The 26,472-nt window shown below is 48.2% G+C and overlaps 1 protein-coding gene across 6 annotated transcripts in view; it reads left to right on the top strand.

Moving 5' to 3' along the window:
- Positions 1-26,472, top strand: part of ERCC3 (ERCC excision repair 3, TFIIH core complex helicase subunit) — a 1,429,399-nt gene that overhangs the window by 113,244 nt on the left and 1,289,683 nt on the right. For all 6 annotated transcript variants that reach the window (XM_085640927.1, XM_085640925.1, XM_085640926.1 and 3 more), the window contains 2 exons: positions 5,835-6,071; positions 20,047-20,096. In XM_085640927.1, the coding sequence (XP_085497053.1) occupies positions 5,835-6,071; positions 20,047-20,096 (287 nt within the window). The remainder of the gene's footprint in view (positions 1-5,834; positions 6,072-20,046; positions 20,097-26,472) is intronic.

Here is a 26,472-nt window from a genome sequence, read left to right as displayed (position 1 = left end):
AATACAAGAGGGTAAAGTTATTACCAACACCTCTATCAGGTGTGCTCTTCATGTGGCAGATCCCGCTCCAGAGCAGTGAACATCAGCGTCCTTCTCAGGCATGCGTGGCTACGCATTTCCGGGTTTAAACCTGAGGTGCAAAGCTCTATCCTCAATCAGCCATTCGACCAACAACACCTTTTTGGCCCTAATGTTGATGCGTCCCTTGAAGATGAAAAAGGACACGGACACAGCAAAAGCAATGGGAGCATTGCAATCGCAAGCTCCCAGACGTTCTTTCCGTCGCTCATCCTACAGGGGCAACTCCAGGGGATACTAGTCTAATATCCCATCCACCTCATGCAAGTCTCCCACCCAATCCACCTTCACCAGAGGTTACCACAGAGGAGGATACCGAGGCAACAATAAAAATAACAAGGGCAGAGGCAAGACTAACACCCGCTCTGCCTCCATCCCTGCCCAATTACTTCCCTTCGCTTCCCCCGGACCATTCCACTCCTGTCGGGGGAAGACTACAGCAGTTCCTTCCTGTCTGGACCAACATCACCACAGACAGGTGGGTGTGACAAATAGTGCTATCAAGTTACTGACTCGAACTTACCTCTACCCCCCAAACATTCCACCCAAACAGCATCCAATGTCAGCAGAACAAAAGTGCAATAGAAATAGCTCTCCTGCACCAACAAAACATGGGAGTTTACACCCTGTTTTTTCTCATACCAACGAAGGATGGCTCTCTGAGACCTATTCTAGACTTCAGGCCACTAATCCTGTACATACAATCAGACCCCTTCCACATTGTCACACTTTAGCAAGTCCTCCCTCTACTTTTACAGGGCGACTTCCTGGCAACCTTAGATCTCAAGGATGCCTATTTCCATATTCCCATACACGCTGCTTACAGAAAATATCTCAGGTTTGTAGTGGACGGGAAGCACTATCAATTCAAAGTACTCACTTTCAGAGTCACAACAGCACCACGGGTATTCACAAAGTGCCTAGCAGTAGTCTAAGCCCATCTAAGAAGACAACACATTTACGTCTTCCCATACCTCGACAACTGGCTCATAAAAGCCAGCTCGTACAACCAGTGTGTTCATCACACTCACGCCACTATCCAATTACTCCACGACCTGGGGTTCACAGTAAACCACACCAAGTCTCATCTGCAACCCTCTCACACACAACAGTACCTCGGCGCCACAATAAACACCTCAAAAGCGCTAGCATATCCCAGTCCAGCAAGGATAGCGAGCATTCTCGCTCGCCTACCCAAATTTCAGCCGGATCACTCGCTCCCAGCTCGAGTGTTCATGCAGCTCATAGGGATGATGGCCTCTTGCATATTCATAGTGCCTCATGCAAGACTCCATGTGTGTCCCATACAAGAGTGCTTAGCACGCCAATGGAACCAGGCTCAAGGTCATCTAACAGATCTGGTGTTGGTAGACGGTCGCACTCCCCGCTCTCTGCAGTGGTGGAACATCAAAAACCTTTCCAAAGGGCGACAGTTCCTAGAGCCAGTTCCTCAGATTTTCATGACAGCGGACGCATCGCTCTCCGGCTGGGGAGCTCACCTATTACATCACATCACACCATGCAAGGCAGGTGGACACCTCAACAAAAGTTATTCCACATCAATTACCTGGAATTACTAGCCATATTCCTAGCCTTAAAAGCATTTAAAAAACAAATATCGGGCAAGGCTGTCTTAGTCCGCACGAACAACATGACAGCCATGTACTACATCCAAAAACAAGGCGGGGGACACACTCTGCAGCTCTCCCAGCTAGCACAAGACATATGGAGGTGGGCTATACCTCCGAGCATATTTCTCCAAGCCTAACACGTCCCAGGAGTCCAAAACACCATAACAGATGTGTTAACTCGTCAAACACAACAGAGCCACGAGTGGGAACTCCATCCACAAGTTCTTCAACCATACTTTCAAATGTGGGGGCAACCACAGATAGACCTCTTGCTACCCACGAAAATGCCAAATGCCCAAGCTTCGCCGCCAGGTACCCACACCCATTGTCCAAAGGCAATGCGATATGGATGAACTGGTAAGGCAGATTTGTGTACGCCTTTCCGCCTCTCCCACTCACACCACTGGTGGTGCGCAAACTACGGCAACACTCACTAACTCTAGTTCTAGTTGCTCCAACTTGGGCCAGACAACCGTGGTACACCACATTGCTGGAACTGTCCGTAGTCCCGCATCAAAGATTACACCTCTCACCACGCCTCTTAACCCAGAACCGTGGAGAGATCAGACACCAGGACCCAGTTCAGATAAACCTTGCGATCTGGCTCCTGAAATCTTAGAATTCGGTTACCTTAACCTTCATCCTGACTGTATGAACGTCATTAAGGAGGCTAGACGCACTACCACTAGAGCCTGCTATGCAGCCAAGTGGAAACGATTTGTGATGTATTGCCATAACAATACCATCAATCCCCTAGATATGTCTATCCAACACATCATAACCTACCTACTACACCTACAAAGGTGCAACTTAGCCTATACGTCTATTCGGCTACACCTTGCTGCTATAGCAGCATATCTACAAACTAGACAACATTTATTACTATTTAGAGTACCCGCCATCAAAGCCTTTATGGAAGGACTCAAAATGATAATTCCTCCTAGAGTTCCACCCTCACCTGTGTGGAATTTAAATATCGTGCTCACACTACTAATGGGACCTCCTTTTGAACCTCTACATAAATGTGAGCTACAATTCTTAACATGGAAGGTCGCTTTCCTAGTGGCCATAACTTCCCTAAGAAGAGTTAGTGAGCTACAAGCCCTAACTATTCAGGAACCATTCTTACAAATGCATCACAATAAGGTGGTTCTCCACACTAATCCTAAATTCCTCCCTAAAGTCATTTCCCCCTTCCACCTTTATCAATCTGTGGAGTTGCCCGTTTTCTTCTCGCAACCACACACAGTTGCAGAAAGAGCTCTTCATACTTTAAATGTTAAAAGAGCATTGCTCTATTACATTGAAAGAACACAACCTTTTCGAAAAACCAAACAACTTTTCGTTTTTCTCACCACCACACAAAGGCAATCCCATATCTAAGTCCAGGATAGCCAGATGGATTGTTAAATGCATACAAATTTGCTACCACAAAGCAAAACGTACTTTAACTGTTCCTCCTAGAGCCCACTCTACAAGAAAAATAGGGGCTTCTATGGCATTCTTCGGCAACATTCCAATAGATGGCATCTGCAAAGCAGCTACATGGTCTACACCACATACGTTCACCAAACACTATTGTGTAGATGTGCAATCCAAACAACAAGCCAGTGTGGGCCAAGCTGTACTCAAAACCCTATTTCAGACTCCTGCAACAGATACTGGTGGCCGCCGCTAAGGAGTGGGACTGCTATACAATCTATGCATAGTGTGTAATCTGCAGCTCATATGCCTCGAACGGAATATGCTGCTTACCAGTATGCATCTGTTCTTGGCATGTAGAGCTGCAGATCTACACACACCCACCCACCTCCCCGGCTTCCTTTTTCTTTTCCAGTATTATCTTATTTAGATGCGGTGTACAAGGGCATCGTCCTGTTTCTTACAAGGCTCCATCATTTCCCTGCTGGCGAAAAACAATCTGAGGATGGAGCCGATGCCCATGCGCACTATGATCCTAAGGAGCAGTCACATACCTCGTGACTTCCAAAGACTTCCCAGTCCTCCGCGCATCCCGCGATTTAAAAAAAAAAAAAAAAAAAAAAAAAGGGGGGGGGGGTTTGGGGGGTTTGGGCCCCGGGGTCCTTGTGAGACCCCCTGAGCAGGCCTAGGGGGTCAGGGTGTTTCTACCCTGCCCTCTTTTCGTGTTTTGCGCGTTTTTGTTTTTCAGTTTTCTTGTGCCTCGGTTCTACAGAGGCACAAGATGGCTGCCAACACTTCCTGGTTTGGAGTGTTGACAACCAATTACCATGAAGCTCGTGATCGGGAGGGTGCGCTGATCCTCCGTGCCTCTAGATAGCACTATCTTTATTTCTTAATTTCTCAAAAACTACTGACTAAGACTAAGGCCACCATGAGGGAGCGAAGCCATTTGAACAGTGTGTGGTTAAGTGGCAGTGGTAGGTTTACAAAATGATACAAGAATTTTGACAATACAACCATCTTCACAATGGCTTTCCTGCTGTCCAGTGACACTCTGACCAGGTGGAAATTTTCCCCTCCAGCCACTTTACTGCGTGACCATAGTTCACGTTCTAGAGTTGGTGTGTATCGCGGCTTAGCCTAATTCCCAGATATTTGACAGGGCCTCCTGCCCAAGTTAAGGGGTATTCCAGCTTGAAGGGGTGTGTGGCGTCTGTGAAGGGGAATTAAATCGATTTGGACAGGTTGATGTTTATTTCGACAGTCCCCCAAACCGAGTGACCTCCCTTAACACGGGGTGTGGGTTTACCTTGGGGTTTTGTATGTAAAGTGAAATATCGTCTGCGTATAGTCAGATGATCAGTCCCCTAGCGGTGATTCCCAGTCCTTTAGTGGTATGATGCTGGCGTAACCGAGCCACTAGGGTCTCCATTGCAACAGCAAAGAAGAGAGGGGATAGAGGGCATCCTTACTTGTGTCCTGGGTAATTGGGAATGGATCCGAGAGGTAATTCATTCACCCACAGTCTTGCAGTGGGGTTAGTGTAAAGTATGCGGATCAGCTGAATAAAGGTGTGCTAGCATGTTCTGGATAGGATTGAAAACCAGTAGGACCATTCCAGGGTATCAAACACCTTTGTGGCATCAAGAGCCAGTTGATGAGTCTAGATGATGTAATACCACGAAGAATGTGCGTAGGTTATGTGTTATGAATCGTTGCAGAAATAATCCAGATTGTCCGGGTCTGGCTATGAGTGGGAGAAGGGGTTGTAGTCAATCAGCGAGTAATTTGGTGTGTATTTTATTGTCTAGGTTGATCAGGGATAGCGGGTGATATGAGTCGCGGATATTGAAGGGTTTTCACGGTTTTAACAGTGTCAGTATTACAGCTTCCCTCATGGATGGGGTAGGGTGCCTGTGTCTATCAACTCCTGGAAATCAGCATAGGGATGAGGCACTAATGAAGTTGCATATGTTTCGAGAAGGAGGCAGTCAGCCTGTCCAGCCCCGGGCCTCATCTCCTGGCATACTGTGTATCACCTGAATTATATCCTCAGTGGCGAAGGGTTTGTCGAGGTAGGCGCGGTGTGACTCACCCAGCCACAGCACCTCGATCGAGTCTAAATATTCGGGCAGGCACTCAGTTGAATTATTAATGGTGGAGGAGTAGAGTAAGTTTAGTGGCTAGGATTCTTGCGGGGGGCGGTCCCCCTCACCATAGCGTCTGGCCCTGGCATAGTTCTCTAAAGATTAAGTTTCCCTTTGAGCCTTGTCCCCATATATGGTGATTTTCCCCTGTTGGGTGGCAAGGTGTTCAGGACTACTCTTACGGAAATACTTCCACTCTGTTTTGCGTATATCGTGTTCCAGCTGATTCAAGGTCTGTCTGATCGACCTTAGCACTCTGGTTGTTTTGCAATGAAGGCCCCTCTGCTCGTTGAACTGTCTTTAATCACGTGTTTAAATCCCTCTGTTCCAGCACTCTGAGTAGCCAAATTATGTAATGAATTTACTAATATTGCTTTTTTTGGGTCACAACTCAAACTAGACTGGAAGTTGCTCCACTATGAGATACTGTCGTCCTGCCCATAATTTCCTGTTACTCTTTCCCCAGTCCCATCATAATCCTGGTGTTGCACATTCCTTTTTACAAACTTCATTAGCACTTTATACTAGTATAATATGATTTATCTTTGTTTTACAGGCTCCCGATGGCCACATATTCCTTGAAGCCTTCTCACCAGTTTACAGATATGCCCAAGATTTTCTGGTGGCTGTAGCCGAACCTGTGTGCAGACCAGTCCACATACACGAGTACAAACTAACTGCATACTCTCTCTACGCTGCTGTCAGTGTTGGCTTGCAGACTGGTGACATCATCGAATATTTACAGAAACTGAGCAAGACTGGTGTCCCAGATGGCATTGCACAGTTCATTAAGGTGAATATATGTACACAAATGTGACAATCTTTACGGGTTGTAAAGTCTGCCAATTGCCCGTAAACATTTGCTAGTTGTTTTCTTTGTATTTTATGTGACGTATTTGTGTATACCATTCCGGGACTAACCACAGTAAGCATTCGCCTCAGGACATTCTGTGATGCATTGAATATATTTTACTGCTTTTTCAGCAGCAGTGCAGATTTAATAACCTTGGAGTCACTCTAAACAGCATTCATGAGCTGACAGGCATGCTGAAACAGAAAGTAATTGGGTTGCCTAGAAAAAGTTAATCTGGTTGGCCTAACTCTGTATCTCCATCTGTAGACAATCCAAAGTGTGCGTGGCACCCTGGAAAGAAGCAGTCATTGCCAAGTGTGGCGCAGCTAAATAAGGCTATCACTCCTTGCTGGCGACGTGCTGATTTTACATCTTTTATGGATTAATATAAGGAAACATGATTTCTTCAACATTGGGGGCGAAACCTTAAGCTCACTTATGACTCAATTAGAATGTGAAGAGCTAAGGAAGATTTAACATGGGAGGCAGTCAGTACAACAAATGTGTACACTAAAATATTGATTCCTCTCAATCGGCCATCAAGCTATTGTGTAAAAAGGTCCTAATGAAAACATTGTGTAAAAAGTTCCTAATGCAAACATTCTTGTAGCAGCAAAAATAAAGTAAAAAAAATAACTATTTTCCAATACTGTCAATAGTTACGCTTTTTGTTTCTCGTCCACAGCTGCATAGTTTAGCGTATACCAAACAATCCAACATAGACTGCTTTATGCTTTGGCTTTCAGAAGACTCGGTGTAGTGGACTGGCTGTTTTCTCTAGAGTAGTACTGAACGGGTCAGACTGGCAAAATCCAGAGTATGTGTGGTTTGCGTGCTCACAGGCTGTGGTCACCCTGGAATTAAGGGGTTTGGATGCCCAAAGGAAGGGAGCGGTTTGCCAGTGTCTGGTTGTAGACTGTATCCTCAGCTGGAAATTGCCATAGTGGGACTCTAAACCAGTGACTGCCAGCACCAAGGTTAATGGTCAGAGACTCACGGCCGTAGCCGTGAGAGTAGTGTTCTCTTGCATAAGAGAAGTGTAAACGATAGAAGACGGGTGTTACCTGCAGTGGTGGAAATGGGGTCAGGGGGTTCTCTACTTTCACTGGATAGGACCCTTAGACTTGAACTGTAGAGCCCAATTCCCACATGGAAGGGCTGCCTGTGCTGGCTTAGCAAGAAGATACCTAGACCAGGCAAACTACTGCATGATACAGTCTTTGTATCACACATTTGAGCTTCAGGCCAACTTTGAAAGTCCTGAATTATCCAGTTTAGGGTATCTTTCATAGATTCACATGCCTGAATCATTCCCCGTCGTCAGAATGGGAGGCCCCGATACATAAGTAAAGTAATGTCCCACTAGACATAGAGAGAGATAGGCCTAAGGCCTCACATTAGTAACATATCTAGGTCCTTTTGTAATAAGGACCAAACTCTTAGAGAGCAACCAATCAGCTACCACCACCCTCTGGAACCTTCCTGGAAGGAGCTCAAGTCCCGCAGATTTTCTACCGCACGTCATGCTAAGGGAGTCTTCACTGAGCTCTGCTCAGGTTTCGCTTGTTTCTTGGATTCAAGTGATTTGTTTTTCAGGATTATCTTTCTCTGAGTGAAGTCTCATCTGTCTTCATGTCAGACACTCCTAAAAAAGGCCTTTTTAGGCCCTGTGGTACCTGCAACAAGAAGAAGTTACATGTCGACGACCAGCATACTGTCTTTATCCGGACCATTCACCTAAAGCCTGCAAGGTATGTCGTACCTTTTCTACTAAGACACTTAAAGACCGTAAAGGAAGGCTTTTAACTTGGATGCAGAGGCCTAAGGACAAAGAAGACTCCTTGTCCTCTGAGTAGAGTGAGAGCTCATCAAAATCCTCTAAAACTCCCCAAAACAGGCCCAGAGATGTCTCTACAGGTCCATCTTCGATGCCTCCAAGGGCGCATCAATCCTAACATCGCCCTTATATAGTCACCACAAACCATTGAGAGCTTGTTCAGATTGACAGACCTTATTGAAGAGGTAGCTGAGAGCGGCAGCTCCTGTCTCGAGAGAGGCTTTAACTGTCTGCAGGCACTGGGCCCAGGATGTTGGAAAGGTGGCTTCCCGCAGACAATACACCATGTGAGGCACTGAGCAGGAGATCATAGCTGACACAGGTGGAGGTCCTGCGCCTTCGCCTCCTTTCCCTCTTCCCTCCCACTTTTTTTCTGCTATATTTATTTTATTCCTAAGTTTCGGTTTTTGTTCAGTGTTTGACAGACAACATCATTGATTGCCATGAATTCAGTGATTTTTCATTTTGTCTCTTGTTATAAATGCCAATAAAGGCAATTTTTTAAAAAGAAGATGCAAAACGGAAAAGTACATCGCATCCAGAGCCAGACAACCTAGAAGCGTGGCTCCTGAATACATAGTTTGGGCACCTTCACCTGCCCCCGAGAACAGTGGAAATTCTGACGGAGGCAAGAAAACCGAGCACCAGAAAATGCTACACAGCCAAGTGGACCAGATACATCCAAAGGTGCAGAGACCATGGACAAGTAGAAATCCGGACAGAACACTAACATCCCTTACCCACCTATTAGACTGCAGCCTGACCTATGCATCACAAAAGGTACACGTGGCTTCCATAGTTGTTCATACCAGGGGAACAACAGGGAACAACCTTTCTCCAGAAAGAGGCTGCAGGCTTTGCTGGGAGTTTCGAGGCAGGTCAAAGATCACCAGATCTCTGGTCAGGATCGCCAGGGAGACCTCCTCGTGGTGTTGGGCCACTCGAACTTGGGTCGTGGGCGATGGGTGCAAAGTGGTGCAGACTTGCGGATTTGGCCAGAGCCAGAGTCTGTTGGTGAACTGATCCAGTGTTCACGAAAGACAAAGTCTTTTCTTTAGAAAGCAGGGCAGGTCCTCGGTGTTCTTGAGGTTGCTGGCTGCAGGACACACTGGAGTTTTGCTTCTGCAGGTTCGAGGTGGGGATAGGCCGGTATGGCTGGGGCCAAGTTAGTGGGCGTCCTCCTCTTAGCTTCAGCACGGCTGTTCGGTCCTTCTTCTTTTCTTCCTGGTCGTTGCTTGTCTGAGGAGGCAAGGTTTGGGGGTGTCCCTAAATATTAGATTTAGTGGTGTTTCAGGTAAGTAAAAGTTGGGCCCAATGGGTCCCTTCCCTGGGGTGGGTACACCCTCTATTATGCCACCCTCAAGTGGTAGGGGGGCATATGCCTCACTATGGTTGGCTGGGTCCCCCCATGTGCAAGTTGGTGGGGACTGGGAGTTGTGCTTCACGTCACCTCCCCACCTGAGCGGTGGGGTTGGCAAAGGTGGGCACACCTCCCTTCCTTGATTTTTCCCGCCTGTTTTCCCTCCCAAAGTGAGGGTCCGAACCGATGAGGACCAGTTGCTGGGAGCAGCAAAAGGCCTGGGGAAGCTCACAAAGGCAGCCACTCATCCTGGATACTAGTGTTAGGTCATTTTTCAGGGGCATCTGTGTTCATTTTTCATTAAATCCCACACTGGCCTCAGTGTGGGTTTAATGTGCTGAGAAGTTTGATACCAAACTTCCCATTTTTTAGTAAAGCTAGTATGGTACTGTGGAGTTTGTAATGACAAACTCCCAGCAGCATATACTCTTAATGGCATTAGTGCACTTACAATCTCTAAGAATTGGCTTAGACACTGTTGGGGTACAGGGCTCCTGCACCTGTACCCTCACCACTGGCATAGTGCCTCCAGCTAGAGGGGTGGCTGATCTATGCCAGGGCAGTGGGTTGTAGGCCATGTTGACTCTTTTTGTTCTGCGCCAAAATACGCAAAGGCAGTGTGTGAGTGTAAAGGTACAGGGCCATTAAGGGTGGCACAATAAGTGCTGCAGCCCTTAGAGGCCTTCCCTGGTCACAGTGCCCTGGGTACCTGTGGTACAATTTACCAGGGGCTGACCTGTGGCCAGAGAGGGCCAATTGGGTTTTGTCTTCAGTGCAGTTTTAGGGAAAGAACATAGGCCTTGGGTACCTGATTGGCAGGAGCCCAGGGCACACTCGGTCAAAGTACATCAGCAGTTAAGCAAAAAGTAAGGACAACCATGCAAAAATATGCACTTTCTTACAGAGCCTCCTACAAGTTCTCTGTGTCTTGGGCTCGATTTACATTAGACTGGTCCTCTTTTGAATGTGGTTTCACTATGTCTGATTACCTTGTGTCAGTTTTACAATACAAAGTAATTGAGGAATGGTTTGCGATCAAAACTGGAGGATGTTCTAATTCAATGTGGTGAACTGAGTGAGATACCACTCACTTCACAGAGGAAACATTAGGGAACATACTTTGCAATGGCACAATTTATTCATGTACCTATCAGAGAGGATGGTTGGATACTAACGGATGTCGGGCACGTTTTCTTGACAACACCTAACGGTTTAGGATCAATAGGTTACGTGCAGACCCAACACTCTGGGGTGGTGACAACTTACAGTGTTGGAAAGTTGTGCCTTGATTGGCTTAAACGCTCCACGTTGTCTCAGGTGAAACAACACTTATTTATCCCTTCTTTCTGATGACATAGGACTACAGGACCTTTTGGTAGGTCCTCGAAGTCCACCTCAAAAGTGCTTTCTGTATGCTATATACAATGAAGTGTGGATGGTTTCACAGCAGGAAGCTGCTGAGAGACTGTGTGAAATTGGCAGGGTAAATTTAGATAGAGCTCTGGCAGTAGTAGACAATGGTATGATCACCTTACCTACTAGGATATATTCTCTAGGTAACATTGTATTGTCTGCTTTCGTCATCAAACAGAGTGACGTCTTTACAAGAGCAGTTGCAGCTTATGGTTTTTATGTTACTGAGTTGGACTCTACAGATGCTCTGTACTGGTTGCATTCCATGGAAAGACCTTAATGTCATTGGTCTGTTTTTCCCTTAGTCTTACAAAATAACAAACCATCATGGCCTAGAAGGACACAACATACACTGTGCTACACATAGAGAAGTTAGAAGAATTACCATATACTGTTGCAGAAACCCCGTCCAAGGATTGGATAATTCACAGCTGTATAAGAGTCCTGGATCTTACTTTTTAAATACAGATGTAGGAATGGTGAGACTGGGGTCTTTGTGTGTGGCCCAATAGTTTATACATCCGTATTGATGGCTATGAATATTAGACCCTCATTTGTAGCTTGCGATGCTATCGTCTAAGCTAATTTACGGTGTAGTTCACAAAAAGAGGACGAAAAACAAATTGTCTACGTGGTGTGTCAGAATGGCTATCTGTGTATACTAGTCCTATGTCTCCCCCACCCAAATATGGTGAAGTGAAAAATGGAAGAAAAAAGGAGTGAGAGGAGTGTTGGTGCCTCACGGTAGCGCCACCAAAGAGGGTTAAGCAGGATGGTACTCGCCTGCTACCTCAATTTCTCATCATCAGCTACCAACACTCCAAAAGCAAGAAATAGTGTCTGATACTAGTGATAAACTAAATAGGTGCTAGGGTGTATGTTTAAGAAAGAAAAAGAAACTGTGCTGGAATATGTGCACGTCTCAACCCCTTAGTGATATGTAATAATATCTAAAAGAGCTGAATCACACTGGCTTGTATACTTTATTCTCAGCTGCGTGATAGCTCATGTGTTAAAATGCCGACATGTTTCGTTACCATTGGACAACACTCACGGTAACTTCTTCAGGGCGTGGGGTCTGTTCCATTCACCCTGCACCTCAATGTTCTCGTTTAAAAACCATTCTGTGGGAGACAAAAAGAGAATATACACACACACAACAGCACAACTGGGTTGGTAACCTGTTAGAAATAGGGCGAATGTCCTATTGGTCTTATAGAACCCCCCATATGGCATATATTTACCAGGGTTTTGCCCGCGTTGGGCATACCTTTACCCTTAGGACCTTGCGGCTCTCTGTGCGCGTTCAAGGCACCGTTTGCTTCGCTCCAAACGTGAGTCTGTAATGTATAATACATGATAAAAGATACATGCTTACTCTCGTTTTTGTACTTGTATATTTTGTAATATGGATGTGTCCCCCTCCCGTTTAAAATGATGCTTCCATGTCTCCGGTAATCATTGCCTACACATTATACATCCCCTATAGAGATGCCAGTGCCCCTCCATCTCCACAACTACCTCTTTTTACATTTCAGATTCAGATCACCCCTCGTAGGCCTGTTTCGAGTCCAAATCCCCAAGATTTCCGCTTTCTAACAACACTCACCGTGCATCTGTTCGTAACTGGCGTTTACTCAGCCCAGGAACAACACGATCGTTCCACGGCGCCGTTTAAAAGCGTAATAGCGCATACCATGTGACTGTCCTACGCTGGAGAAGGAACTCGGTAGTGAAAGCGCGGCGCCATTTCGTAATGGGCAATGTAAGCTAGGCTCGCCATAGAAGTAAACTTCATAATTGATTTGCTCTAAGCCTGCCTGAACGCTTTGCGAGTTAAAACTCTTATAGTTAATCTACTTCTCATAACACCAAGGGACAGTGCTCAGTTTGATGTAGATATAACTGAAGTCCGCTGGTAAGAGAGCTCGGTAGTGAAAGCGGGGCGCCATTTTGTAGTGGGCATAACCTGCTAGACTCGCCATGAGAATAGACATAATTATTGATCTACTCTAAGCCTGCCTGACCGCTTCACGAGTTAAGTCTCTTTTAGTTGATCTACTGTTCGTTCTACCAATAAACAGTGCTCTGTTTAATGTAAACAAAACTTGGTGTAGTGCAGCGGATGATGGCCATGTTACAATGGGGAGTGTCTTATTATCATAATCTGCACTCATTGGCATACTTATTTTGCTGAATTTCCCAAGTGATGTATTTCCTGGGTTGTTCCTATAAGTATATATCCGAGTCTGCTTGTCTCACCGATAAGGATGATGTATACAGAACTTCAATGTTAAGTAGTTGGCAACTGCGGTCAGTGGTCCTAGGTTGAAAATACCAAAGTAGCGTTCCCTAATGCTACATATTTACTCATTAAACTGATGGTGTAACCTCAATGGCCAAAGGTTCAGATGATAAATTATGCAGTCACCTTGCCCCATTCTATAAGGTCATTAAGTCCCGTTTGATCCACTCCCTCTTGGTAAATCCATCGTGCTTCCCTATTGCTTAGTCTGGATTCAATACTGTATTGATCCCCTGTAACTCTCTCAAGAACTACCCAGCGCACTTCTTGCGCCGTATGTTTTAACGCTTGAAAATGTTGCACCAGTTTGGTGCTCAATTTTCCTGCACGGAGTGTGCTTAGGTGTTCCTGTATTCTTATTTTTACCTTTCTGGTGGTAAGGCCGATGTAGTGGAGCTCACAGGGGCATGTCAATCTGTATATTACATGTGAGGTGTTACAATTGCTAAATTTATTTAGAAACCAGATCTTGTTGTTTTTAAGAGTGACACTTTTGGTTTGTGATGTAAGTGCGCAAACCGAGCAATTGCCACAAGGGTAATGCCCAGAGGGGATGTTGGTTTCACGTGGACTTGTTTTGGGTCTGGTGTGGACCAGTCGGTCCCGGATATTCGCAGACCTTTTGAATGCGAAACGAGGAGGAGGCATCTGCATGTTGGTGGTACTAAGCAGATGCCAGTGCCTCCGGATAATTTGCCTGATTTTTGTGGACAGTGGTCCAAAGGTAGTGACCACTGGGATGCAATCTCCTTTCTCTTTTTTGGTTTTCTCCAACAAGGCTGCGCGTGGAGTGTTAAGTGCTCGTTTTTTAGCCTGTCTTATGACCTTCCTGGGGTACGCCCGGTCCTGTAGTTTACTGGCCAAGATGTCAGATTGTGCAGAGTACTCCTGTGCGGTGGAGCAGTTTCTACGGTATCTAAGAAACTGTCCCACAGGCAAGTTGTCCCGAAGGGCCCTCGGGTGGTAGGAGCTGTAATGCAAAAGAGAATTTTTGTCCGTTGGTTTATGGTGAACCGTGGTCACCAACCTGTCGCCCTCTGATAGGATGTCTAAATCCAAATAGACTGCTCTGGTTTTACTCACTTCCCAGGTGAATTTTAAGCACTCATCCAAACCATTGAGCCAGGCCAAAAAATCATTTAGTTCTGTTTCGGTCCCTTCCCAAATACAGAGTATATCATCTATATATCTCTTCCAGAGGACAATGTTCCTCTGGAAGAGATTAGTGTCGGTATCGATGTAGTAGGCTTCGAACTGGCCTACATAAATGCAGGCCAGACTAGGGGCGAATGTAGCCCCCATCGAAGTCCCCGACACTTGGAGATATATCTGATCTTTGCATAAAAAGAAATTTTGGGTCAACGCAATTTCTATGCATTGAAGGACAAACGTTTGGGGGCAATCATAGAACCATTCAGAGTCCCTCAGGGCACGCGCCGCTGCCACCAGCGTGGCTTCCTGAGGGATGCTGGTATACAGCGATTCTATGTCAATGGTGACTAGAAATTGGTTAGTTGGATTATACAAGACATCCTCCAGTATTCTCAACACGTCCGTGGTGTCCTGGACATATGAGGGTTGCGTGATGACGCATTCCCTGAGAAAAAAGTCTGCAAACTGGGATAGAGGTTCTAGTAACGACTGGATCCCGGAGACTATCGGTCGTCCGGGCGGGGGCTGTTGTTTTTTGTGAATTTTTGGTACGATATAGAATGCCGGCATCCTGGGTTTTGTATTAATCAGGAATTCGGCTTCCCTATACGTAATCCATTTCTTTTCTTTAGCCTCAGTTACCAGTTGGACAATGGTCGCCTGCAAGTCATTAGTTGGGTCCCGCGCTAAAGGTCTGTAGTTGCAGCGGTTCCCCAAAAGCCTAGCCACCTCTGTGTCGTAGTCAAGTGTATCCATCACTACGACCGCCCCGCCCTTATCGGCTGGCTTGATGGTGATTGTTTGGTTGTTTTGTAGGCTCGTCAATGCCTGCCAATCTCTAGAACTCATATTGCTGTGATCCACAGTCTGCATATTTTGTTCAATTTTGCCAATCTCTTGTAAGATCTTTTGTTCAAATACCACAGTCTCCGGACCTGTTGTATTGCCAGGAGGGCAAAACTGGGCTCGGCAGAACCCGAACTCAACCTGGCAGGCCTTCTCCCCCAGGATCACCCGCAGCAGAGGCAGAACACCCCTATAATCACGAAGGTTAACAACATTGTAGTCAATCTCTCCCATCACCCCCTTACAGAGGCGGAATCCGCTATACTTAACAAGGGGTTGGGATTTGTCCCTACCCCAAGTCATGATGGGTTCCAACTCCGGGCAGAACTGTACGGGTTAATGAGGAAGATAAAACTTAAAAAGTACTTTGCCGGTAAAGAAAAAGAGGACGTATCCAACTTCTGTACTAATTTGCGGCGCCCTTCCCAGTTTTGCCCTCCTGGCAATACAACAGGTCCGGAGACTGTGGTATTTGAACAAAAGATCTTACAAGAGATTGGCAAAATTGAACAAAATATGCAGACTGTGGATCACAGCAATATGAGTTCTAGAGATTGGCAGGCATTGACGAGCCTACAAAACAACCAAACAATCACCATCAAGCCAGCCGATAAGGGCGGGGCGGTCGTAGTGATGGATACACTTGACTACGACACAGAGGTGGCTAGGCTTTTGGGGAACCGCTGCAACTACAGACCTTTAGCGCGGGACCCAACTAATGACTTGCAGGCGACCATTGTCCAACTGGTAACTGAGGCTAAAGAAAAGAAATGGATTACGTATAGGGAAGCCGAATTCCTGATTAATACAAAACCCAGGATGCCGGCATTCTATATCGTACCAAAAATTCACAAAAAACAACAGCCCCCGCCCGGACGACCGATAGTCTCCGGGATCCAGTCGTTACTAGAACCTCTATCCCAGTTTGCAGACTTTTTTCTCAGGGAATGCGTCATCACGCAACCCTCATATGTCCAGGACACCACGGACGTGTTGAGAATACTGGAGGATGTCTTGTATAATCCAACTAACCAATTTCTAGTCACCATTGACATAGAATCGCTGTATACCAGCATCCCTCAGGAAGCCACGCTGGTGGCAGCGGCGCGTGCCCTGAGGGACTCTGAATGGTTCTATGATTGCCCCCAAACGTTTGTCCTTCAATGCATAGAAATTGCGTTGACCCAAAATTTCTTTTTATGCAAAGATCAGATATATCTCCAAGTGTCGGGGACTTCGATGGGGGCTACATTCGCCCCTAGTCTGGCCTGCATTTATGTAGGCCAGTTCGAAGCCTACTACATCGATACCGACACTAATCTCTTCCAGAGGAACATTGTCCTCTGGAAGAGATATATAGATGATATACTCTGTATTTGGGAAGGGACCGAAACAGAACTAAATGATTTTTTGGCCTGGCTCAATGGTTTGGATGAGTGCTTAAAATTCACCTGGGAAGTGAGTAAAACCAGAGCAGTCTATTTGGATTTAGACATCCTATCAGAGGGCGACAGGTTGGTGACCACGGTTCACCATAAACCAACGGACAAAAATTCTCTTTTGCATTACAGCTCCTACCACCCGAGGGCCCTTCGGGACAACTTGCCTGTGGGACAGTTTCTTAGATACCGTAGAAACTGCTCCACCGCACAGGAGTACTCTGCACAATCTGACATCTTGGCCAGTAAACTACAGGACCGGGCGTACCCCAGGAAGGTCATAAGACAGGCTAAAAAACGAGCACTTAACACTCCACGCGCAGCCTTGTTGGAGAAAACCAAAAAAGAGAAAGGAGATTGCATCCCAGTGGTCACTACCTTTGGACCACTGTCCACAAAAATCAGGCAAATTATCCGGAGGCACTGGCATCTGCTTAGTACCACCAACATGCAGATGCCTCCTCCTCGTTTCGCATTCAAAAGGTCTGCGAATATCCGGGACCGACTGGTCCACACCAGACCCAAAACAAGTCCACGTGAAACCAACATCCCCTCTGGGCATTACCCTTGTGGCAATTGCTCGGTTTGCGCACTTACATCACAAACCAAAAGTGTCACTCTTAAAAACAACAAGATCTGGTTTCTAAATAAATTTAGCAATTGTAACACCTCACATGTAATATACAGATTGACATGCCCCTGTGAGCTCCACTACATCGGCCTTACCACCAGAAAGGTAAAAATAAGAATACAGGAACACCTAAGCACACTCCGTGCAGGAAAATTGAGCACCAAACTGGTGCAACATTTTCAAGCGTTAAAACATACGGCGCAAGAAGTGCGCTGGGTAGTTCTTGAGAGAGTTACAGGGGATCAATACAGTATTGAATCCAGACTAAGCAATAGGGAAGCACGATGGATTTACCAAGAGGGAGTGGATCAAACGGGACTTAATGACCTTATAGAATGGGGCAAGGTGACTGCATAATTTATCATCTGAACCTTTGGCCATTGAGGTTACACCATCAGTTTAATGAGTAAATATGTAGCATTAGGGAACGCTACTTTGGTATTTTCAACCTAGGACCACTGACCGCAGTTGCCAACTACTTAACATTGAAGTTCTGTATACATCATCCTTATCGGTGAGACAAGCAGACTCGGATATATACTTATAGGAACAACCCAGGAAATACATCACTTGGGAAATTCAGCAAAATAAGTATGCCAATGAGTGCAGATTATGATAATAAGACACTCCCCATTGTAACATGGCCATCATCCGCTGCACTACACCAAGTTTTGTTTACATTAAACAGAGCACTGTTTATTGGTAGAACGAACAGTAGATCAACTAAAAGAGACTTAACTCGTGAAGCGGTCAGGCAGGCTTAGAGTAGATCAATAATTATGTCTATTCTCATGGCGAGTCTAGCAGGTTATGCCCACTACAAAATGGCGCCCCGCTTTCACTACCGAGCTCTCTTACCAGCGGACTTCAGTTATATCTACATCAAACTGAGCACTGTCCCTTGGTGTTATGAGAAGTAGATTAACTATAAGAGTTTTAACTCGCAAAGCGTTCAGGCAGGCTTAGAGCAAATCAATTATGAAGTTTACTTCTATGGCGAGCCTAGCTTACATTGCCCATTACGAAATGGCGCCGCGCTTTCACTACCGAGTTCCTTCTCCAGCGTAGGACAGTCACATGGTATGCGCTATTACGCTTTTAAACGGCGCCGTGGAACGATCGTGTTGTTCCTGGGCTGAGTAAACGCCAGTTACGAACAGATGCACGGTGAGTGTTGTTAGAAAGCGGAAATCTTGGGGATTTGGACTCGAAACAGGCCTACGAGGGGTGATCTGAATCTGAAATGTAAAAAGAGGTAGTTGTGGAGATGGAGGGGCACTGGCATCTCTATAGGGGATGTATAATGTGTAGGCAATGATTACCGGAGACATGGAAGCATCATTTTAAACGGGAGGGGGACACATCCATATTACAAAATATACAAGTACAAAAACGAGAGTAAGCATGTATCTTTTATCATGTATTATACATTACAGACTCACGTTTGGAGCGAAGCAAACGGTGCCTTGAACGCGCACAGAGAGCCGCAAGGTCCTAAGGGTAAAGGTATGCCCAACGCGGGCAAAACCCTGGTAAATATATGCCATATGGGGGGTTCTATAAGACCAATAGGACATTCGCCCTATTTCTAACAGGTTACCAACCCAGTTGTGCTGTTGTGTGTGTGTATATTCTCTTTTTGTCTCCCACAGAATGGTTTTTAAACGAGAACATTGAGGTGCAGGGTGAATGGAACAGACCCCACGCCCTGAAGAAGTTACCGTGAGTGTTGTCCAATGGTAACGAAACATGTCGGCATTTTAACACATGAGCTATCACGCAGCTGAGAATAAAGTATACAAGCCAGTGTGATTCAGCTCTTTTAGATATTATTACATATCACTAAGGGGTTGAGACGTGCACATATTCCAGCACAGTTTCTTTTTCTTTTTCTTTCTTAAACATACACCCTAGCACCTATTTAGTTTATCACTAGTATCAGACACTATTTCTTGCTTTAGGAGTGTTGGTAGCTGATGATGAGAAATTGAGGTAGCAGGCGAGTACCATCCTGCTTAACCCTCTTTGGTGGCGCTACCGTGAGGCACCAACACTCCTCTCACTCCTTTTTTCTTCCATTTTTCACTTCACCATATTTGGGTGGGGGAGACATAGGACTAGTATACACAGATAGCCATTCTGACACACCACGTAGACAATTTGTTTTTCGTCCTCTTTTTGTGAACTACACCGTAAATTAGCTTAGACGATAGCATCGCAAGCTACAAATGAGGGTCTAATATTCATAGCCATCAATACGGATGTATAAACTATTGGTTCACATTGTGAGCAGGTCCTTGTTGTTTATAATGTACTGAGTGGGGGATGACCTGCTTTCTGCCCCTTAGCTCCTTTATATAGATTAGGTCTTTGTGTGTGGGCCTGCATGTGAGCGTACCTTGGGACATTCCTTAGTTTGCAAAGAGGTCTCCCTTCATGGCGCATGTAATGTGTCTAAAGCAAACTTGTTCTGTTATCTGAAGGGTTCTCTGGCTGTTGTGATCCATCCCACTTTCAGATTGCTCTCTAATGGAAGGTATTTGATGGTGAATGATCAAGGCTGCTGTAGGATAAAACCGGGAATTGCCTATCTGGTAATGGTTTTTGTGGTCCTGACGTTTTGTACTTAAGTACTGTTTCCATTCGCCTGTACAGTTAGGGATGCAACACTTTGGCCTTCGATTAAAGCTTTCGAATGTGCACTTTGCTGTTTTAAGCATCTATGGTTCCAGAAGGATTTAGCCCTAACATTCTCAAGGTAGACGTTTGATCTTTAAGTCGCAAGGGCTTCTTCTGATAGAGTGCGCAGTAGCGACTAATTTCCCATACTATTTCAGGGAGCATGTTTGCAGTGGTATTAGTTTTGTAAAATGGTGTAGAAGGTAAAAGCAATATTCTTTGTATATTACTATGTATATTTCTTTTGTCACAGCTTTGCACCGTCAGCTACGGAAAAGTAAAGTTGGTATTGAAACACAACAGGTAAAGTTTTTATTTTTTTGTTTTGTTTTTTAAAATTGTAAATGGCTTCTGAAAATGAAATATACTGCAGTGCGTTGTCTAAGGAAGGGCAGTGGATGACCTGTAACAATCTTTTACTTCAGAATCTTTTTAGCATACAATCGTACATGTGTCATGTATGATGTACAATAAGGTCAGGCTTATGATTCAGGGCTCGTGAGTTTGATTTATTCTACAGTAGTTTTTATTCAGATGCAAACTACACATAGAAACAGCCTAAAGTGTATCCTTGCAAACTTGAACTGTTAATACTTCCTCTGAATACCCTTAAATATATGTAAACTAAATCATAAAATGCCAATAAAGAGATAAAAAAAGTGAGGTCAGGCTTATGAAGAGCTAAGCAGACATTATTTGCTTATGTGGTTAATGCAATACCTTAACTTGTTGTAAAATTTCTCCCCTCCAAATATGAACCACACACCCACCCCAAACAAAGTGAGGGAGTGAAGAGTGAGAGTGATCTAAGCCTCAAAGATCACAAGTGTGTCAGTACATCATATGGTGCTTATTGTCTAGCTCATTAAGAAAACGTGATGAGAAACCTTTCAATGGAATGGAGTAGGTGTCGAGGCCTAAGGGAATGTTCTCTCTCTTACATTTCAGGTTGAAAAGCTTCATGGTTAGGTGAAAAGCTTCAGAAAAGCATATAATTGCAGTCTAGAGAGGTAATAATTCTGTGGTTTCCATCTTCCCATGATTTCTTTTCAAATTAGAATTTTTAATGAGCTATCTATTCAATGGAGAGGATGTGCTTTAGTTTGTTGAACCATAGGGCAGTGGGAGTCGGAGCCTGCGTTTTCCTTTGTGGGGCAATGAGTTACTTGGAACTGTGTCCATCTGCCTGATGACGCTGTCTGATAAGGTCTTAACTTCCTTTGAGATAGTAGTTTCAGAATCCCGTTAGCATCTATGATGGAAGGGGAATTTCTAGGCTGCTTTTCTATTTTGGATAGTTTTATATGTTCTGGATATAAGGTGTAAATGGGCACTGACGTGAGGTAAGGACAGTGATGGCTAGGATAAAAAAGGCACATGCGGTTAGGAAGGGCTTTAGTAGTCTGCGTGAGTCTTCGAGGTACCGCATCTGGTGCAATTTTTGCCTTCCAGGTGAAAAACAAGGTGACATGTATGCCCCCAGGAGTACCTAATCTTTAGGCTCCTGAAGTGAGAAATCAAAGTTGTTTTTGCAGTGTGATTGCTGCCAAGTCCTGATGTAATGTTGGTGAGTGGTCTCGGAAATGCACTGGTTATTTCTCTTGGGCCTTGCGCAAGATGCTCTTTCAACTGGAAATCTTAGAGGCAAGCAAGGATATCAGCTGGTGGAGCAGATTCAGTTCTTGGAAGACCTAGTCTAGGAACCCGATCTAGTGAAGCCTCGAGGCCCACTGGAAGGGAATCTCCGTATTTCGATGTCGCATCGGTGATGCTCCTGGATGTGGGGGAAGCGCTAGCTCACTCCAGTCTCGTGCAATTTTCTAGCACCAGAGCAGGTCTTTGGGTGACTGCTCAGGATCCTGCTCATAACCTGCAGCGCACCATCTCCTACAAGGCTGCCTGACGGCCTGCTGCATAGTCATGGAGGGCGGGTCGTTCCTGGCGTCGGTGTGCTCTCCAAGCTCACCTCAGTCCTGATCAGACTGAGCCTTGGCAGACGGAGCAATCTGGTCAGCGTCTCAAGGGCAGCCAGCAAGCCCTCAGTCTTTTGTGTCCACCGTGGCGGGCCTCCGCTAGGACCAGGGCAGGGCCGCGGTCACCATCTTTGTTCATCTGGGCCACACACAAGTGCTTTGAGTCAGAACCCGCAGGGGAGCAATAGGTCAGCCCCCGTGGTTTCAGTGGCAGGATCTGGCTCACGGCACTCCAGGGGTCCGGACATGGTCATCAGATGGAACTATTAGGTGCTGTGAAGTGTTCAGGCCGGCGGCAGGGGCCAGAAGGATGAGAAGTCCTCCTACCTGTCCACCATCTTGACCACTCCCTCTAGGTTCCTTTTTTAGCACCTCAGGCCCTAGATACCAGGGTCCCATTTACTAGGGACCTGGAGGGTGCTAAAGGTTTTGCAATTTGGGAGAACAATTGTAGAGTGTCGAAAGAGCTCTGGTACTGGGGAACTGGTTAGCAAGAACCCAGTGCACTTACAGTCGAAATCACATCATGTACCAGACAAAAAGTGGAGGTGACCATGTTAAAAGGTCACTTCCCTACAGCAGGACGTTGCCACATCGTCATGACATCTTCATTAATGTGTGTGTGTGTGTGTGTGTGTGTGTGTGTCTCTGTGTCTCTGTGTGTGTGTGTGTGTGTGTGTGTGTGTGTCTCTGTGTGTGTGTCTGTGTGTGTGTCTGTGTGTGTGTCTGTGTGTGTGTCTCTGTGTGTGTGTCTCTGTGTGTGTGTCTCTGTGTGTGTGTCTCTGTGTGTGTGTCTCTGTGTGTGTGTCTCTGTGTGTCTCTGTGTGTCTCTGTGTGTCTCTGTGTGTCTCTGTGTGTCTCTGTGTGTCTCTGTGTGTCTCTGTGTGTCTCTGTGTCTCTGTGTGTCTCTGTGTGTCTGTGTGTCTCTGTGTGTCTCTGTGTGTCTCTGTGTGTCTCTGTGTGTCTCTGTGTGTCTCTGTGTGTCTCTGTGTGTCTGTGTGTCTCTGTGTGTCTCTGTGTGTCTCTGTGTGTCTCTGTGTGTCTCTGTGTGTCTCTGTGTCTGTGTGTGTGTGTGTGTCTCTGTGTGTGTGTGTGTGTGTGTGTCTCTGTGTGTGTGTGTGTGTCTCTGTGTGTGTCCCCACCTTCATCTCCATCACATCACAATTGCAATTAGAGCCCAAATGGGCATTGAGCCAGGACAATGCCGGACGGAGCTCGAGCCCTGGGCCTGGTACCAGCTTCTGAACCCTAGCCAGGCTGGGGAGAGCCTCCCCAGGCCCTGGTGGGCCCCCATTCCCGGCGCCCGGACCCTCTGCTGGCTTGCAGGACGGGGGCTGCCGCACCCCGGTGCCCGCCGGATGGAGCTCAAGCCCCGGTCCCAGCTGCTGGGGAGAGCCTCCCTGGGCCTCTATGGACACCCGTCCCCAGCGCCCGGACCCTTGGCTGGCTTCCAGGAGAGTGGGCTCTTGCACCCTGGGGCCTGCTGGACGGAGCTCAAGCCCCATGCTTGGTCCCAGCTTCCGAGCTCTAGCCAGGCCGGGGAGAGCCTCCTTGGGCACCGGTGGACCCCTGCGCCCGGACCCCCGGCTGCTTGCAGATGAGGGGCATCCGCTCAGGTCAAACCACTGTGGGGCACGAGCTGCCGGGGCTGCTCAGCCTTCGCTCTGCTGGGTAGGGTGAAGGCAGCAGGCCCTCGAGTTGGACGGTCCATGCGGGTGGAAGCTCCTTGCATGAAACAGCCGAGGCTGGCCAAGCAGTTCATCCCTAAACGGACCGAGAGTGCCCAATCGATCACAGTATGGCCGGGGCATTCCCTGGCAGGCCGCCCTGCGCGGGGGATGCCGGCTTTGCATCCCTGCCGGCTCCCGGGGCAAGCAGGCTTGGAGGAAAGGCCCATTGGGAAGAGGCTGCGAGGCAGGTGTAAACCTGGGCCCCTGCGGGCGGTCTCGGGTGCTGCCTTCTCCTGTCTCAGAATCGCTGGACCTCACGGAGGTCTGACTGAGCAGGCTTGGGGGAAAGGACCATCGGGAAGGGGGCCGAGAGGCCGGTGCGTACCTGGGCCCCCGGGGGCCCGGCAGGCAGGCCCGGGTTCTGCCTTCTGGGGCCCCCGGGGGCCCCGGCAGGCTGGCCCCGGTTCTGCCTTCCCCCTGTCTCAGAATCGCCAGACTTCACAGAGGTCTGACTGAACCTCTCCCTACTAATCCGGTGGAAAATTACCCCCCTTTCTTGTAATCCGTGCACACAAGGTGACAGAGGGAACCAAAGGCGCAAATGTGCCTGACCTCCTGAAGCCCTCGCTGGGATCAGGGAGCCAAATAAGCCTCATCGGGACTTCCAGGGAAGCCCGGCCTTCTGTTCGCCCCATAGGAAAGCATTAAGTGCGACCAGATGGCCGAGGGAAAAGGTGTGACCAGATGGCCGAGGGGAAAGACACGACCAGATGGCCGGGCTCTAAAGGAAGGCCATCTGGTTACTCTGTGCCCCAACAAAAGTGTGAGCGGTTGCCGGGGCATGGGGGGTTGGAGGCCCGGGGCCTCGGCCATGGGGGCTGCGAGGGGGAGCTGACGGGCCCTCCGATAACCCTGCCACGCAGCAGGACCGAGGACCAACGACGGAGCCCAGGGCGGGGAGGCTGCCCTCCCCGGGGCTCCTGGAGCTCCTGAACCGAGCCAAGCAGGTGGAGGCTCCCTGGGCACGACTGAACCCCCTCTTGTGCCTAGGCAGAGCGGCAGGCTGGGGGGCGGGCCCTGGGCTGTAGCTCCCGACGCGGGGCCCCTGGATCCAGCTGGGCTCCTGGGCCCAGAGGCAGCCACTCCAGGCCCATGGGACCCCGTCACGGGCACCCTGCCACGCGGCAGGACCGAGGACGGACCCTGGGCTGGGGACGGTGTCCTGGCCTGTCTGGCTGCCAGCTGAGGACCGCTAGTCCAAGAGGGGTTCCGGAGTACCAGGTGCCTAGTAATCCGGGGGAAGGGTACCCCCCCCTTTCTGGTTACCTGTGCGCATCGCAAGACTTAAGGGACCCTAGGTGCGGTCGCGCCCTCCTGGAGCCCTGGCTGGGATCGGGGAGGCAAATGAGCCCTCATCGGGACATCTGGTTGCTTCATTGGAAAACATTGCATAAGACCAGATGGCAGGGGGGAAAGGCGCGACCAGATGGCCGGGCCCGAAGGATGCCCATCTGTCCGCCCCGAGCCTTTGCGGGAGGGCTCCCGCCTGCCCTTTGGAGGGCTCGGGGGCTCTGCTTCCTGGGCACTTGGGGACCCCGGCTGGGCCTCAGGCACTGAAAGGCCCGCAGGAGCTCTCGGGCCCGGACACCCGGGGAAGGACTGCCCAGGACCGATGGAGCCCGTCCCGGGCACTTTGCCACGCCGCGGGCTGGAGGTGGGAGCCCCCGGACGGTGGGGAGGTGGTGTCTGGGCCTAGCCCATCTGGTCCCCCACTGAGAACCGCCAGCACGGGAGGGGTGTTCCGGCATACCCTGCCCCTAGTAATCCGGAGGAAAGCTACCCCTCTTTCCATGCGCACCGAGTGACCTAGGGGACCCAAGATGCCGATTCCCCTGGTCTCCTGGAGCCCTGGCTGGGATCGGGGAGGCAGATGAGCCTCTGGTCACCCCATTGGAAAACATTGCGAGCTACCAGATGGCTGAGGTGAAAAGGCGCGTTCAGATGGCTGGGACCGTAGGACGCCCATCTGCCCGCCCGAGCCTTTACGGTAGCCCTTGCAGGGCTTGGTGGCTCTGCACCAGGGACCCTTGTCCCGGGCAGACTGACCCTTGGCAGGCCGCAGGACGGGTGTCCCACACCCCAGGGCCTGCCCGAAACCCAGGCCCCAGGGCAGGTCCTTGCTTCTCAATTAGGCCAGGCCAGGGAGATCGGGGAGGCTGCCCGGGCACAAGGAACCCCTGTCCCGGGCACAAGGAACCCCTGTCCCGGGCACACGGACCCTCGGCTGGCCGCAGGATGTGGGCTCCTGTTCCATAATTCCGTGGAACTGCACGTAGTGGCGTTACGCCAACTTCACTTTGCCCACCCCTACCCACAAGCAGGCAACTAGGTTGTGGGAGCAAAGCTCCTGGAGTTAGGCTCAGAGCAAAGGGGGATATGAGTTAGCACTCAGAGTACACTCGCAGCGGCGCAAGGGTGGCTGGGTGCAGAGTGCTGGTTCGGCATCGGGTGCGCTGTTGATTTCAATGGGGATTCTCCGGTTGCAACAAAGACTTGCAGGCTCGGGGACAAAGATCTTCTGGAGGTGACTACCGGTTGGAGAGGTAAGTTGAGATGCCAGGGGATGCTTGGACACCGTTGGTTGGGCCACTCAAGGCCGTGGCACGTTGGTTGCAGGGGTTTTGTTAGGCATTTGGTTTTCTCACCAGCTCTGGACGCGGTCAGGCGGATCCTCCAGTAAGAGACTGCAGGCGTTGTTTGGATATTCGAGGCAGGTCATAGATTACCAGATCACAGGTCAGGATCACTATGGTGACCTTGTGATGTTGAGCCACTCAAGCTCAGGCCATGGGTGTTGGGTGCAGAGTGGTGCTGACTGGTGGTTTGGACCAGAGCCTGAGTCTGTGGGTTAGCAAATCTGGTGCTCACAGGAGTTTGGAAGGCAGGGCAGGTCCTTTGGGATCTTGAGGCAGCTGGCTGCATGACACACAGAGATTTTGCTGGAGCAGGTTTTAGGTGCGGACAGGCCGGTAGGGC

The sequence above is a fragment of the Triturus cristatus genome, chromosome 2_2 (assembly GCF_964204655.1).
Source record: "Triturus cristatus chromosome 2_2, aTriCri1.1, whole genome shotgun sequence".
NCBI classification, from domain to species: domain Eukaryota; kingdom Metazoa; phylum Chordata; class Amphibia; order Caudata; family Salamandridae; genus Triturus; species Triturus cristatus.
Note: the sequence above shows the minus strand (reverse complement) of the source record. Positions and strands in the feature narration are given on the sequence as shown.